The sequence below is a fragment of the Triticum aestivum genome, chromosome 1B (genome assembly GCF_018294505.1).
Source record: "Triticum aestivum cultivar Chinese Spring chromosome 1B, IWGSC CS RefSeq v2.1, whole genome shotgun sequence".
NCBI classification, from domain to species: Eukaryota; Viridiplantae; Streptophyta; class Magnoliopsida; order Poales; family Poaceae; genus Triticum; species Triticum aestivum.
In genome coordinates, this window is record NC_057795.1 from 27,638,489 (window position 1) to 27,654,666 (window position 16,178).

At 44.3% G+C, this 16,178-nt stretch overlaps 1 protein-coding gene and 1 pseudogene across 1 annotated transcript; one reads left to right on the forward strand and one right to left on the reverse strand.

The window, feature by feature from the left end:
* The first annotated feature begins 8,544 nt into the window (after positions 1 to 8,544).
* Positions 8,545 to 11,705, forward strand: LOC123085412 (wall-associated receptor kinase 3-like; annotated as a pseudogene).
* Positions 11,706 to 12,646: 941 nt separating this feature from the next.
* On the reverse strand, positions 12,647 to 14,462 carry LOC123104974 (uncharacterized). The gene is made up of 2 exons (XM_044526932.1): positions 14,118 to 14,462; positions 12,647 to 12,898 (listed from the first exon to the last, which is right to left on the reverse strand). The coding sequence occupies exon 1, from the start codon at positions 14,325 to 14,327 to the stop codon at positions 14,148 to 14,150; it is 180 nt and encodes a 59-aa protein (XP_044382867.1). The 5' UTR covers positions 14,328 to 14,462; the 3' UTR covers positions 12,647 to 12,898; positions 14,118 to 14,147.
* Positions 14,463 to 16,178: the final 1,716 nt, after the last annotated feature.

A 16,178-nucleotide genomic window follows, 5' to 3' on the forward strand; every position in this document is an offset into this window, starting at 1 on the left:
GTCCGTTTTTCTTATCTGAACATTTCTGGTCATCTGATCTCCGTTAGCACCCCATCTCTCGCTCAATGGGCCTGTTGTCCTAGAGGGACGCTACTCCGATAGAAAAATTGGTGTGTTCTTGTTGATTGGGCTTGATCGGTAGGAAAGCCCATCTCAGCCTCATGAATCCCTCGTTAAAGAAAAAATCAGCCCGACGTTTTCTCCTCACCCTTCCATGACCCTGGTCACGCCCGTCGTCATCCCACCACAGTAGCCGCCGCCGCCGCCTGCAACGCCGTAATCAGCTATTTCTATGATGAAGCTGCCAGAATTGCTAGACCCAATACTAAAGATAAACATAAACCTATTGTTGGCATGCATGTTGTTTCTGTTAATATAGGAGATCATTGCTATCATGGTTTATCTGATGTGGGTGCTAGCATGAGTGCAATTCCTTTTACTTTATATCAGGAAATTATGAATGATATTGCACCTGCTGAGATAGAAGATAATGATGTTACTATTAAGCATGCCAATATACTATATCACCAATTGGGATTGTTAGAGATGTTGAAGTCTTGTATGGGAAAATAAAATACCCTACTGATTTTCTTGTTCTTGGTTCCCCACAAGATGATTTTTGTCCCATTATATTTGGTAGACCTTTCTTGAGCACTATTAATGCTAAGATAGACTGTGAGACAGAAAATGTTACTGTAAGTTTTGGGGATGTGTCTCATGATTTTAATTTCTCTAAGTTTCATAGACAACCCCATGATAAAGAATTGCCTAGTAAGGATGAAATTATTGGTCTTTCTACTATTGTCGTGCCTCATGTCGATCCTTTAGAATAATATTTGCTAGACCATGAGAATGGTATATTTATGAATGAAAGAAAAGAATTAGATGAAATATATTTTAACCAAATGTCTGTTTTGAAACACAATTTGCCTGTTGAAACCCTTGGAGATCGTCCTCCACCCAAGAGAGATCCCGTGTCTGAGCTTAAACAATTATCTAACATTTTGAAATATGGTTATCTTGATGAAAAGAAGATATACCCTGTTATTATTAGTGCTAACCTTTCATAGCATGAAGAAAAGAAATTATTGAAAAATCTAAAGAAGCACCGTGCCGCTATTGGATATACTCTTGATGGTCTTAAGGGCATCAGTCCCATGTCAGCACAAAATGAATATGGACGTGGTACTACTTGTTTTCACTTTGTGTTAATTACTTGTTTTTGGAAGGGTTGTCTTTTGTATGTAGCTTAGTTGTTACTACTATATAATTTTGATCGATGCTTGGTTTAAATTTGAACTTTGCTTACATTAACCATTGCGAATTAAGGGAATACACTTCATCATTTCCCCCCACCTCATCATGCTTCCCCGGATGCCCATAATTCATCTTCAAGCTGTTTTTTTGGGCTAGGATCCTCCTAAAGTTAGTTGGTCCAGATGTAATTGATGGAGCTCCAATGTAGATATCGTCGTCTTGTTAGGGCGGGGAGGTCACACTAGTAGAAAAGGGGGCAATGGTCCAGGCCGGGTCAGCCCATTAGTCCCGGTTCAATCCAGAACCGGGACCAATGGGGGCATTGGACCTGGTTCGTGAGCCCCGGAGGCCTGCCGGGCCACGTGCGCCATTGGTCCCGGTTCGTCTGGACCTTTTGGTCCCGGTTGGAGGGACGAACCGGGACCAATGTGCCTTGGTCCTGGCCCACCACCATTGGTCCCGGTTGGTGGCCTGAACCGGGACCAAAGGCTTCCCTTTAGTCCCGGTTCAAGCCACGAACCGGGACCAATTAATTGCCTATATATACCCCTCGCCCGCGAGTAGAGCACTCTCACTGCTCTGTTTTTCGTGGCCAGCGAGGAGAGAGCTTTGTGGTGCTCTAGCTCAACTCCTATGCACACGAGGTGTTCGATGGAATGCCCGAGGCACACTACTTAAGCTTTCTCCTCTCCAAGCTCGACCTCCAAGCTCCATTTTCCTCAATATTTGTCTAGGTTTAGCGGTCTGTCACGTCCCGTCCCCATCTTCACCGCCATCGATCGCCCGCGCCGATCTTGTCGCCGGCACCACCGTGGTGAGCCTCTTGTTCTTATCTTCTTTCTGAAAGGAAAAAAATTCTTACTTGTATGTTTATATAGATACTTGTATAATTTTCTTACTTTTATTATTGCATCTTATATAGTGCGATGGTTTTGGTATCCGCCCCCATCGGTCCTCGTCCTGTCTATGATTCGGATGTGGTATATATTATCTTTTCATAACTATTGGTTCATCTATTGTTTATGACAATTATGCCGACCAACGTGACATAGATTTTATTTATCTAGGAGGTTGTTGAACTGGAAATTCCAACCGACCCTATTGTCGAGAGGTTAAATTTAGTTTAAGAAGAAAACAATTTCTTGAAGGAAAAAATTAGAAAAATTGAGGAGGAGAAGATGATATTGGAGTTGCATGTTGCGGATGTCGTGGATAATCACAAGATCAAGATGGATGCAATGCGCTTGAAGATTAGAAAGATTAGAAAATATGTCATTCATACCGAGGCTTGGTATCATTATGCCGTTGGATCAGTTATTACACTGGTTGCGATTATGATCGCATTTGTTTTCGCATTGAAATGTTTTACATAGTTTCAATGTATGGTTTAATTAATTTAGATGCTCTACAGAGTTTTATGTTGTTAAATGAGAACTATGTATGTACTTTGGTTTTAATGTGATGATGAACTTCTATTAATTTGGTCACTTAATTATCTATTCATGATGTTCTGTAATGATTTTTGACACACTTAATTATATATAATGCACGCAGATGAAGCGGCAATGGATGTACGGTTCAAGACACACCTCCGAGTACATTAAGGGCGTGCATGAATTTCTCGAAGTGGCTGAGGCAAACAAGCAGAAATGGTTTTATGTGTTGTCCATGCCCTATATGTGGGAATACGAAGTCTTACTCTGACCGGAAAATCCTTCACACCCACCTGCTTTACAAGGGTTTCATGCCACACTATAATGTTTGGACGAGGCACGGAGAAATAGGGGTTATGATGGAAGACGGCGAAGAAGAAAAATACGATGACAACTATGTGCCCCCTGAATACGGTGATGCTACTGAAGATCAAGAGGAACCAGACGATGTGCACGATGATGCTGCAACAGGCGAAGCTGCTTCCTCTTCTTCTTCTTCTTCTCCTTCTTCTTCTTCTTCTTCCTCTTCTTCTTCTTCCTCTTCTTCTTTTTCTTCCTCTTCCTCCTCTTCTTCCTCTTCTTCTTCTTCTTCTTCTTCTTCTTCTTCTTCTTCTTCCTCTTCTTCCTCTTCTTCTTCTTCCTGTTAGAAAGGGTTGAAAATTGATGACGTGGCTTAGAATGGTGCGTACTGAACGCAAAAAAGTCTGAAGTTGTAATAAGTTTAAAAAATGAAGTGCCAATTTTTGCCGTGACACAAGAAGTCCGGAGTTCTAATAAGTTATTAAAAAAAGGCGCAATGCTCGTTAGTCAGCTTCAAACCTTTCGGAACAGGGTAGACTACACTGCACACAGCTCCGTGCAATCTATTCTATTCCGAAAGGTTGAAGCTAAGCAAGCTGTAGGTGAGCATTGCACCTCTCCATTGTCTCTGCACTCACGGCTTATAAACAGCTCCTACTGCCTCTCTCCTAGCGAGGTGGGACTAAAAATCAGCTTAATAAGAAACTCTAGTACCGGTTCATGACATGAACCGGTACTAAAGGAGTTCCTGGGGCCCACGGCCTGATACAACATCATTAGTATCGGTTCGTAGCATGAACCAGTACTAATTGTTGCCAACGAACCGGTACTAATGATGTCCGCCTGCCTAGCCGTTGGAACCGGCACTAATGGACACATTAGTGCCGGCTTAAAATCAAACCGACACTAATGTGTCTCATATTAGGTCCTTTTTCTACTAGTGATAGCTTTGTATTTCTCTTTGATCTATTGATTTGGTTTGGCCGACTAGATTGATTTTTCTTGCAATGTGAGAGGTGCTATGTAATGGGTTCAATCTTGTGGTGTACTCACCCAGTGATAGAAAGGTAGCGAGGCACGTATTTGTAATATTGCCATTACGGATAAAAAAATGGGGTTTATTCCTATTGATTGGATCTATCCCTTCTACATCATGTCATCTTGCTATTGTTGCCATACATACGTATTATAGCCTCGTATTTTTTTTTCATATTTCGGTTTTGTTTGGCCAACTTAATTGATTTATCTTGCAATGGCAAAAGCTGCTTTGTGATAGGTTCGATTTTGCGGTGCTCAATCTTAGTGACAGAAGGAGACATGACACACATGTATCGTTGCCATTAAGGATAAAATGATGGGGTCTATTCCTACATGAATTGATCTTGTCTACACCATGTCATCGCTCTTAAGTCATTACTCCGTTTTCTTTTGGAACTTAATACATTAGATGCATGTTGGATAGCGGTCGATGTGTGGAGTGGTAGTAGTAGATGCAGGTAGGAGTTGGTCTATTAATCTTGGACGTGATGCCTATATACATGATCATCGTCTTGGATATCGTCATAATTATTTGATTTTCTGTCAATTGTCCAACAGTAATTTGTTTACCCATCGTATGCTATTATCTCAAGAGAAATACCTCGCTGAGTTTTTTTTTTGCTTTTACTTTATTTGCACCTATCGATCTATCTATTTATCATATTTCAATTCCTTGGCGGGATTGACAACCCTTCTACGCATTGCGTTGCGAGTATTTATTCTATGTAGTTTTGCTTGGTTCTCCTACTGAATTGATAATCTTGGTTTCATAACTGAGGGAAATACTTACCGCCGCAGTGCTGCATCGTCCCTTCCTCTTCAGGGAATTTACTAACAAGGATCACAAGTAGCACCCGACTAGTCGAAACTCAAACCATGTCCTGGTTTCACACAAATAGTGGTGATGTTGGCGTATTTCATACGTCCCCACTATATCATTACTATAGCGTATTCGGCCATCAGGTATGCTGCAACACACCATCCCTGCTCCCCACGTCATACGCGTAGCTCTGGTGAGAGCTACAGCGGATTGGCTTGCAGCACCAGCTTGTGCTTGCAACCAACACCAATCCCCGGGTGGCAACGACGCAGCCGCTGGTCAGATCACAGCCAAATGCCGATGAGATTGCCACACATTGACTACGGCTATAGCCTCGGCGAGCTCTCGGAGTAGCAGCAACGACCCCCTTGAGTGATGCTGCGATGGACTGGCAATGCTCCTTTGCGACACCAATGATGCCCCGGCAGCCCAGCCATGCTCCATTGCGTCGCAGCAGCGCTGCCACTTACCTTGCACGAGTCGTTGCAGCATCGTCAAAGGTGTCAACAGAGGCGTCAACGCAGCGGAAGTAGAAGGAACCTTGTTCCACTGCGGTGGGCCGTCCTTTGTCTATGACCAACGGTGCAGGGTCGGTAGGCGGGAGAAGTGCAGAAGCTAGACGATGGAGGCGGAGCTAGGCTTCGTTGCCGGGCATGTGGGCTCTGTTATGCCGTGCCGTGCAGGGTCACTAGGCGGGACAAGTGCGGGACGATGGTGGCGGGGCTGCGGTGCACACCTCCCCGTACAAACTCTGCAAGGAACTACTCTTTCTCACGTGGTAAAAATAGTCTCCGAGACCAAAACTAATGCTAGTTCCAGTCGGATTCACCTACATATATACAGCACGTTCCTGCGCCCATAAATAGCAGGGAAAAGAGCACACAAATACGTACGTACGACATCGACAGTTTCACGCCTATAGTCCTTCTCGTAAGTAGTACGACCACCCACCTCTCGTTCTCGTCGTCATGGAGAGCGCAACAGCAACACCATCGGCCATCGCCGCGGGGAACGGATCGCCGTGCTCGTCTCCTGACTCATTGCCGAGAGCCGTGATCGACGACGACCCGATCATCAAGTGTTTCAACTACGCCAACACCGAATGCAGGGATAGGCTCGAGACGATGGCCGCCACATGCTGGGGGCAGGAACCGCCGCAGGAGGCAGGACGCTGCGGCGTGCGCCAGCGCACGGGAGGCGCTGGTCGAATGCCTATCCAAAGCCTCGGCCCGCGACACGGAGGAACAGAAGGCGAACTCAAGCTCATCGATTGTGACCGACGCCGACCTCGTCATTTAGATATATACTTAGCTGTCTCTATATGCCTAGTTTCGTTGTGGCTTAAGTAGATTATAATAGTTCGAAAAAAATTGGATGTGGCACTTGTTTCCGATTCGTGTTAATTACTTGTTTTTGGAAGGGTTGTCTTTTGTATGCAGTTTAGTTGTTACTACTATATAATTGTGATCGATGCTTGGTTTAAATTTGAACTTTCCGTACATTAACCATTACGAATTAAAGGTATACACTTCATCGTTTTCCCCTACCCCTCTCGCGCCGGCTAGGAACTTGCCACGCTTCCGCGGATGCCCGTAATTCATCTTCGAGCTGTTTTTTGGGCAAGGATCCTCCTCAAGTGGGTTGGTCCGGATGTAATTGACGGAGCTCCAACGTAGATACTGCCGTCTTGTTAGGGTGGGGAGATCAAGATTTCTTTTGATGTGTACATGACAGCGAGATCTGGTGCCACGTGCTTCAGCTCGATCTAATTAGGGTTCAATGATGACAACTTTACGTCTTTCGGGTGTTCGTACTTAGGGGCACGTGTACGAGGACTTAGGGTTGTCATCAGAAGGTCATGCCAGCTCCGATACGCGCGCGGGGGGGGGGGGGGGGGGCGACGTATTGGTCATTTGGTGGACCAGAAACCTTGATGTAATTTTTCTTATGTTTGAAGTGTTTTGTACTTCTGCTATACTTTTATAATATATCCAAAAATCCCATGAAAATAACCAAAGAAAAGACAGTTGTCCTCACTGCTTTGCGATTCATCCCTACATGCATGTTACTGTGCAGAAATCCATGACCTCAAGCCTGTTAAACAGATCTCGGCAATCCATAAAGCTCCATTAGGCCCCATCATATCTTTGTGTCAAATTTTGACCACAATTTAGCTAGAAAAAGATAAGTTATATGCCACAAAAACCACACCATAATAATTAATGTTTGAAACAAGTTTCTAATGGTAAGATTTCTTTTGTTAATTTCGTAACATGTATAAATTATATTTTGATAATCAAAGTTTGATCCAAAATACATGGGGCCTAATAAATCCAAATGAAGGAGTAGCTACGGAGATCATCAATCGTTATCTTTTTCTTTTTTGAGAAACACAATGCAGATGTTGAAGCTCATATATACTTCCTCCGTACCTAAATATTTGTCTTTCTAGGGATTTCAACAAGTGACTACATACGGAGCAAAATGAGTGAATCTACACTCTAAAATATGTCTATATACATCTGTATGTGGTAGATCATTTGAAATCTTTAAAAAAACAAATATTTAGGAACAAAGGGAGTACAAGTATATATATCCTGGCATCCTCTAGTGGCTTCAGTCTCCACCCACCAGCTCGATCGTGATAGTACATAGCAAACCAAAATAGCAAAGCAAAGAAAGCGATGTGGTCGTCTGACTTCTCCCTTGGGCCGGGCTTATCCAGTTGGCCCGCATCCTGTGTGCTGCTGGTTTCAGAAGAACGCACACATGAATACGTGCTAATTTCCTACTACTCGCTTATACTCCCTCCGTTCAAAAATACTTGTCGAAGGAATGAACGTATCTAAACGTATTTTAGTGTTAGATATATCCATTTTTAGTCATTTCTACGACAAGTATTTTCGAACGGAGGAAGTACATAGTCAAAACGCAAGTGCGCCCATTGGGCGTGAATGCAATCAATGCATGCTCCCGCACGTGCGGTGAGAGGAATCATTTGAACGTCCTTTGAGTGCCTAGCTACCTAACGTGAGTCAACAATAATGAAACCAAAACAGAAATTTGTAACTAGTAGTGTACTCCCATCTCACGAGGTTTACCATGGCCAGGCTGGCGGAATGTGACCTGCCTCGGCTTACCACGGCGCCGTCAGGCAAAAAGAGAGGCCCGCCATGCGCAAATTCAGAATGTAACATCAACAGGCGCTAAAAAAAGTGCACGAATCTCAAAGCTTTTGGACGGCCAAGAGAGGCAGGGACGTCAGTGGGAAACCGTTTTTTGGACGCTGAGACCGCTCCACTCCGCTTATTCTTTTGCAAAAAGAGAAGTCCGCCGTTTGCCCATGCAAGTAGCTGCGTGCGTGTTGACTTTTTGACTAGTCGACCTGCCGCGGGTTTAAGATAAGAGAGCTCTACGTCGTCGTCGTCGTCGTGTGCGCCTACCTGCTACCGTTGGCTCTTCTTCACAACACAAGCACAGAGGGACTTCCGGAGCAAGCACAAATTATTTCTCGAGAGAGCAGCTCCTCCAAGATACGTGCGGCTTCCCCAAGATATATCAGGTGAGTTCTATGCCGTAATATGTTTTCTAGACTAGATATATCATCTTCTCCACGCTTGTGTGTAATCTTGTCTTTGAAACGAACCGCCCTTTATCGAAAAATAATAATTGACAGTGTCGTTTACTTTGCTGTAGATCTCCAGCCGTAGAATATGCATGTCTCGTTGCAGCTCGGCCTTCTTGGCCTCATACTTCTTGGTACACAGCATGCCTCTCGGGCCGCGGATCCTAGCTCAAACTGTCGAAGGCGGTGCGGCGATGTCGAGATACCGTTCCCGTTCGGCATCGATCCCAATATTCCCAACTGCTCGCTCGCGGAAGTCTTCGACCTCAGCTGCGAGGTTAGAGATGGCGCCCTCAGGCCCAAGCCGTTCAAGGCCATCTTTGAGGTGCTTTACATCTCCCTGACCCACAGCACCGCCCGGGTGCTCAACTATATCGAGGCTTTCTGCTACAACAACTCCACGAGGAGCATGGAGCATCTCGGCTATCACGAGAGCCAGAACGGAGGGCCTACCTCCGTCTACCGGCTCTCCGACGCCGAGAACAGGTTCACGGTCATTGGTGCAACGCCCTTGGCATCATGTCGGACTTTGCCGGCACAGGGTACCAGGGGATGGGCGTCGCCACGTGCCGCAACCTGTCGGACCTGGTGGATGGGTCCTGCGCCGGCATGGGCTGCTCCCAGACCATGATACCCAAGCGCATGTACTACTACGACACCAACTTCTCCAGTTCCGTCAACACGAGCCAGATCTGGGAGTTCAACCGGTGCAGCTACGCGGTGCTCATGGAGGCCGCGGCCTTCAACTTCAGCACCTCGTACGTCGACAACACCACGTTCAACGACACGTACCATGGGCGGGTGCCCATGGTAGTTGATTGGGCTGTCAGAGATGCAAAGTCATGCGACGACGCAGGACGGAGTACGACCTACGCATGCCTTAGCAGCAACAGCGTGTGCGTGGATTCCGTCAATGATTACGGTTATATGTGCAACTGCTCGCAGGGGTACAAAGGCAATGCTTATCTCCCCGGTGGATGCCAAGGTACGGTAATCTACTGGGGAATTACTCCATCCTTTTTTTATACTAAGATGGATGTCAAACTTTCTCTATCTTTGACAAGTTTACAACACAAAATCTGTATTATCAGATCTATCATGAATTACATTTCATATTTTATTTGTTTAGTATTTAGTCACTGATAGTTTTCTATGAACTAGGTCAAGATATTAAAGTTTGACTTCTAGAAAAAAAAACACATTATAAAGAAGAAACTGGTGGACTATCTTCATACTGAATGTGTATACACACAACTGCCAATAAAATTGCACTCTGAACACATGTAGAAAGGTTACTACTATGTTCAAAATTATAATATTAGTTTGGCTCATCTTATTGCAGATGTCGATGAATGTAGTAACGACAACCCCTGCCCTCCTGGAGGCACTTGCCACAATACAATTGGAGGATATCGTTGTTCTTGTCGAGTAGGAAGAAAACTGGAAGGCAATACATGCAGTGCTGATATCGGCTTAATACTAGGTAACACAAATAGAAATGAGATCATCTAGCTAAAATATTTTTTTTTTCTTATCCCTTGACCTTTAAGTACATGGAGATTTCCTATTGTCTAATTCATGGTGGTAGTTATGATATTTATATGACACTGATGAGGATCGGGGTGTCGACTTGGACATGAGAAATATACCAAGACCTTAATTATTTGTGTCCCGTTCACTTTGATGTCAAAAAAGAAAATTGTAAATAGTAAAACTAAATCTCTCTCTCTCTCTCTCTCTCTCTCTCTCTCTCTCTCTCTCTCTCTCTCTCTCTCTCTCTCTCTCTCTCTCCCCCTAAAATAGTTGTCTCATCCCATATCATTATGCATGCAGGAGTTACATCGGGATTATTTGGAGCCATCGTTATTGCTATGCTCATGGTATTTTGGGGACAAATGATAATCCAGAAGAGAAATTTGGAAAAAGTTAAGCGGGAGTACTTCCGCCAACATGGAGGGTTGCTTTTGTTTGATAGGATGAAACATGAGAAAGGTCTTGCTTTTACTATATTTTCAGAAGCTGAGCTCATACATGCTACCAACAACTTTGACAGTACCAGAATACTTGGAAAAGGAGGTCACGGAACGGTCTATAAAGGGATACTCAAGAACAACATGACAATTGCAATTAAAAGATGTGCATTAGTTGATGAAAGGCAAAAGAAAGAATTTGGCCAAGAGTTGCTCATTTTATCCCAAATCAATCACAAGAACATCGTGAAACTCTTAGGTTGTTGCCTTGAGGTGGAGGTTCCAATTCTAGTATATGAGTTTGTTCTAAATGGTACACTTTTCGAGTATATTCATGGAAAGAAACGATCATCACATATCTCCTTCAGCAATCTCTTAAGGATTTCTCATGAAGCAGCGGAAGGACTCAGTTTCCTACACTCCTATGCATCTCCCCCTATTATTCATGGTGATGTAAAAACTTCCAACATTCTTCTTGATGACAACCACATGGCCAAGGTATCGGACTTTGGAGCCTCGGTACTAGCCCCATCTGACGAAGAGCAATTTCTCACAATACTTCAAGGTACGTGTGGATACCTTGATCCTGAATACCTGCAAACATGTCAGTTGACAGCTAAAAGCGATGTGTATAGCTTTGGAGTTATCCTTTTAGAGATCCTCACAGGCCAATTGCCACTAAAGCTTGAAGGGCCTGGCACACAAAAGATCTTATCATCGACTTTCCTATCTGCCATGAAGGAGAATAATCTTGATGCAGTGTTGGTCAAACACGTGAAAGAACAAGAGAGCATGGAGTTGCTGAAAGGACTTGCAGACCTAGCAAAGAAATGCCTAGATATGTGTGGTGAAAGCAGGCCCTCGATGAAAGAGGTTGCTAATGAGCTCGGTAGATTGAGAAAGCTTCCAATGTATCCCTGGGTGCGAGTGGGCGTGGAGACGGATGGAGAGAGCCTTCTAGGTGGAGATTCCACCGGTGTTCAGGAAATAGAATCTGACTATTCTATGGGAGAAAATGAGAACCAACACATAAATCCAGGAAGTTCATATTATGCTAGGTGACGAAGGCAAATAGATACTCCATTAAGCTACTAGCACTTGCGTGCATAGCTTCTTTAGATACATGTTTCTTTCTGAACATTGTTACCATGTGTATTTCCCCCCTGACTAGCATTCTTGAATGTGTTCTGTGTGTATTTGATCTGGTTACAGATAATTGGTTGGATTGGATTTGAAAAAATGGGATGAACTTTTTGCTGACATGTGGAAACTGCTGACCGCTTGGTGGTCATGTAAAGTTTTCTTTTTTTGAGGGTAGTCATGTAAAGTTTTTAATTTTCACTACCTCCTCGTCTTGCTTTTGCTTATTCCATCTTTATTTTCAGACAATTTCACTGTTAGCCGTGTAAGTGAAACCTTGAACACCTAGGGTAAGTGTGTTTTCGTTGCGCATGGATGCTTGCTACTCATATACTGTTGATTCGTTATTTGATGATATTGAAACCCGGCTCTTGTGTATGGGGCAAAAAAGAAACACAAAGAAGTGGCTCACCTTGTTGAGGATGCAAGCGGGCAACTCTGCCTATGTTTTGTAGCCTAGTACTAATATTATTGTAAACCACAAGGAGTGCATAACCGCACAGTATCGGCACCTTTTTCTAGATGTAGTATGAGTAATGTGATTGGTCTTTCAAATTGACACAATGAAGACGCTCTATAAGTTTTAAAATTTTAAACACCTACTCCCTCCGTTCCAAAATAGACGACTCAACTTTGTACTAAAGTCAACTTTGTACTAACTTTAGTACAAAGTTGGGTCATCTATTTTGGAACAAAGGGAGCAAGTAGCAAGTTCATAAACAAACAACGGCCATAGTTGTATCTTGGATAGACTAGGTACATACCTTACACTTCATGTATTTTGGAAACATATGGCTACATTATTTGCAGTGTTCAAATTCTTTTCCATGCATGGGCGCCTGGGAGGCATGACTAGAAATTAACTTACTTGACAATCGTAAACTCAAGCAGAATTGAACTTGATTGGAGATCATCAAGTTGATCAAGCTTTTCCTGAGATCCAGTAATTAAGATTCAACCAGCGTAAGCAAGTAAATGCTCTTAACGACCAATGGCAGTAATCAGCGGCATCGACTACCAAAACAAACACTGGAATAAAGCGAAGCACACACGGTAACAGATCTGCGAAACGAAACAGAGAGCGTCTTCATTGTGCATAGACAGAGTGACCCATGGCAGCTACTTTATCCGAAGCCGGTTTTTTTCTTGGATTCGACGATTCAAATGTCGCTTATTACATTACAAACCAGAGCGGCAAAAATGCACGCAGTTGGATTCGAACAAAAAACAGAAAGTTCAATCACAATAGTGAGGGTGGGGATTGGCTCGCCGCATCAAGGACACATGCCGGTAACTCAGCTGCTGCCCCTGTGACCTGCCAGTAGAGTAATGTTGAGCATTCAGTAACTTGATAGCAAACTACAAAGGGCAAACTTGATAGCAGTCATAGGTATTCATTGCCACAGCAAGAATTAATCCAAAGTGATTTGCACATTTTAACAGTTACAAATGAAAGCTCTTAACATCAACACAGCTAAAATTCCCTGCAGTAACCAAGGTATATATATTCATATGATCATAACAGTTCAATCCTACAGAAAGGCTCATCATATATATAGAAGACCAAACAGAGTTTCACATGTAGCAAGATACGTCTCAATGCATTCCAGTATTTTGGCACAAGGAAGATCATCTACTTGTTATATTTTGGTATATAGAAGCAATCGTTATAATATAAAGAGCCAGTTGGTTTACCAACTGAACTTTCTCCACACTAAATAGAAATGATGATAATTTAAGAAAATGGGACCAGAGTGAACACAGGATAAGATAACAACATCATAGTAGCAAAAGAGCTAGAGTGTCCACATAAACAGTAGTAGAAGGTAGTGCTCTAAATCGTTAATGTGGTAAGAGATAACTCCGAAACAAGGGTGCTATCGTCATCAGTGGGTCAGGCAGTTCTGCCATAGGCTACAAGATACTAGGGACATTGAATCCTTTTTGCGTCACTACAGCTTACAAAACAGAAATAGCCCTTAGCTGCTGAAACAATAATTCTCTTGTATGCTTAGTTTCTAAAGAATAACAGAGGATGCACAAATTAAGATTCTGGAGTATTGATGGAAGTGTACAAATTACAGTACCATTTCTCAACAGAAAACCATCGTGTTGTGTCCGCCTCATGCACCCCCTTCCCCTCTCATCCCACAGATTGATGCCCATTCCTCTACTAGGGTCAACTCACACTGCGGATCCGTTGCCTAATCGGTTCAAGTGATCCGAGGTTCCACGGATCATGCAGCGCTCAATTAATCACAGAAGCATTTCTCAAACACAGACACCTCGTGCTGCGTCTCCCTCATGCTCCTCCAGATCCGAAACGGCTCTACCGATTCCCCGCAATCGCCGCAGCCCTTCTGACGACCAACGATCAAGACTCCGTCACCAGCCATATACTACGTGCGCGAGAAGGCGAATCGAACGCCCCTCTACCCCCTCTACCCCAGATCTACGACGAGAACAAGGAGCCGGCAGATCCACGGATGCATCTATCTACCCAAGGACGGATCGAAGGATGAAGGGGAGGATACCTGGCGGCGGACGGGCCGGGCGGGCGGCGACTACTTGTTCTTGTGCGCCTGGACGAACTTGGAGTTCTTGAGGTCCTCCTCGGTGAAGCCGGCGGTCATCTTGGTGATGAGGGTCCCCGTGACGGCGAAGCCGGCGAGGAAGGGCCAGGTGCGGCCCCACTCCCGGCGGAAGAACACCGGCCACGGGTCGAACGCCGAGAAGAACTTCATCTCCGGTGGCTTTGATCTCGACCTCCGCCTTGGATTGGATTGGATTGGATTCGAGTCCGCCAAGATCTGATTCTCTCTCTCTCTTGTTGCGTTGCGGCGTGGACGGGGGGAGGTGAGGGGAAAGAAGAGGAGTGGCTGTGGGGTGGGTTGGGGTTGGGTTGAGTCAGTCGTGGTGGCCGGCTGGGTGGGTTTCTCGTGGGCTGCGCCATCTGGGCTGGTGTTCGGGCTTGGAGATGCGTCCCGGAACTTCGGGCCCAGATATACTTTTTTTTTTCTCAAGAACACGATGCGTTTTTAGGGAACCACTGAGGCTGCTCAAAAACAAAACCGAGGCTGCGTTTGGCAGATGAATGTTAGAGCATCTCCAGCCGCGCCCCCTTCAGCCGTTTTTTTGGCACCGGCGATTGAAAATCGGTCCAGTCGCGTCCTCAAGAGCCATTTTTCGTCGGTTTGGGATACTGATTAGTACTAGTAAATTCGTAACACTCAAATTAATATTTGGTATGATATTAATTGTATGCTAAACGTGTTGAGAGCTCACCATTGAAGTATGCTGAGTCGTTGGATTACCTGATTTAATGACTGAGATATGTTAGATATGCCTCTTTGGGTCTTTTTATATTGATGATGATAGATTGTATTGTCAAACAAAAGGCAGGGTTTCACAATTGTTGTATCTCATAATGAAATCTGAATAACAATAAAGGGAAAAGAGCCCAGCGAAACTGCGGCGGTGGGGAGGAGAGGTGGCGGCGGCTAGGGTAGGCTCTGAAACCAAGTTTGAGAATAGAGTTTAGGGTTTCCCGTGGGGCAAAGCCTCTCCACGTTTTTCTATATATAACAATCAGCAAATACAATTATATACGTACAAAGTACGTGTACATGACACGCTAGACCTATTTTAACACGGGACACACTTTTGGAGTTCTTCATTGTGGAACGCACCGGTATACCGGGCCTATCACATAAACAAAAGGCAGGGTTTCACGATTGTTGTATCTCATAATGAAATCTGAATAACAATAGTAGTTTACGTTACAAGTTCCCGTTTTGCAACTAACCAAACCATGACTGAATTTCAGCACGTAGAACTCTGGCTGCTGGTTGAATCGACGGAAGCGTTTGCATATCACCACGTAGTTAACGTCATGAGTGACTCTTGACTGAACCAATTTCTGTCTGAATATTCAAGTTACAATCAAGTAACTAGTAGTTAACTCCTGAAAGACAAAGCTCCACACAGACGGAGACCTTCTTAATGTAATACTCCTGAAACAAATTGAAACAAATTCCAAGTTCACACACAAAGAATGAACGAAAATCATGAGTCCAATGGTAACCAAGACCACTTTTATTTGAGCTTCAGGTAACGAGAATAGTGGCTTCAGGACACCATTCCAACCAAGCCATCCATGGTTGTATTCAAGGAGAACAATTGCCCTAAAGAGAGAATCAGCCCGTCAGAAAGCTTCTTGAAGATATGGAGAAAATACACATATATTCTAGGAGAAAACCAATAACTTGATTGCAGACAGCATGAATTTTTGTATTTTGTAATAATTACATCTAATAATAAAAGTAGCAATACCTCCTGTCAATCTTTCATTTCTTCATCCCAGAAGCAACCTGGGATGGTTGGGATGGAGATTTGCTTCCTGCCTTAGAGCATCTTCAACAGCCGCGCTAAACTAGCGCCGCGCCGCAAAATAGGCCTTTTTAGCGCGCGCGCAACGCGGCGGCTCGCTCCAGCGGGCGCGCAAAAACGGCGCGCGCGCAATAACGGGTTGGGCGCGCGGTCAAAAACACTTATCCGCGCGGTGTATTGGAGCGCCACCTACAGCGCGCGGCACA

Excerpts from the sequence above, each read along its gene's own strand:
- LOC123104974 (XM_044526932.1), bottom strand. The coding sequence starts at position 14,327 with ATGAAGTTCTTCTCGGCGTTCGACCCGTGGCCGGTGTTCTTCCGCCGG.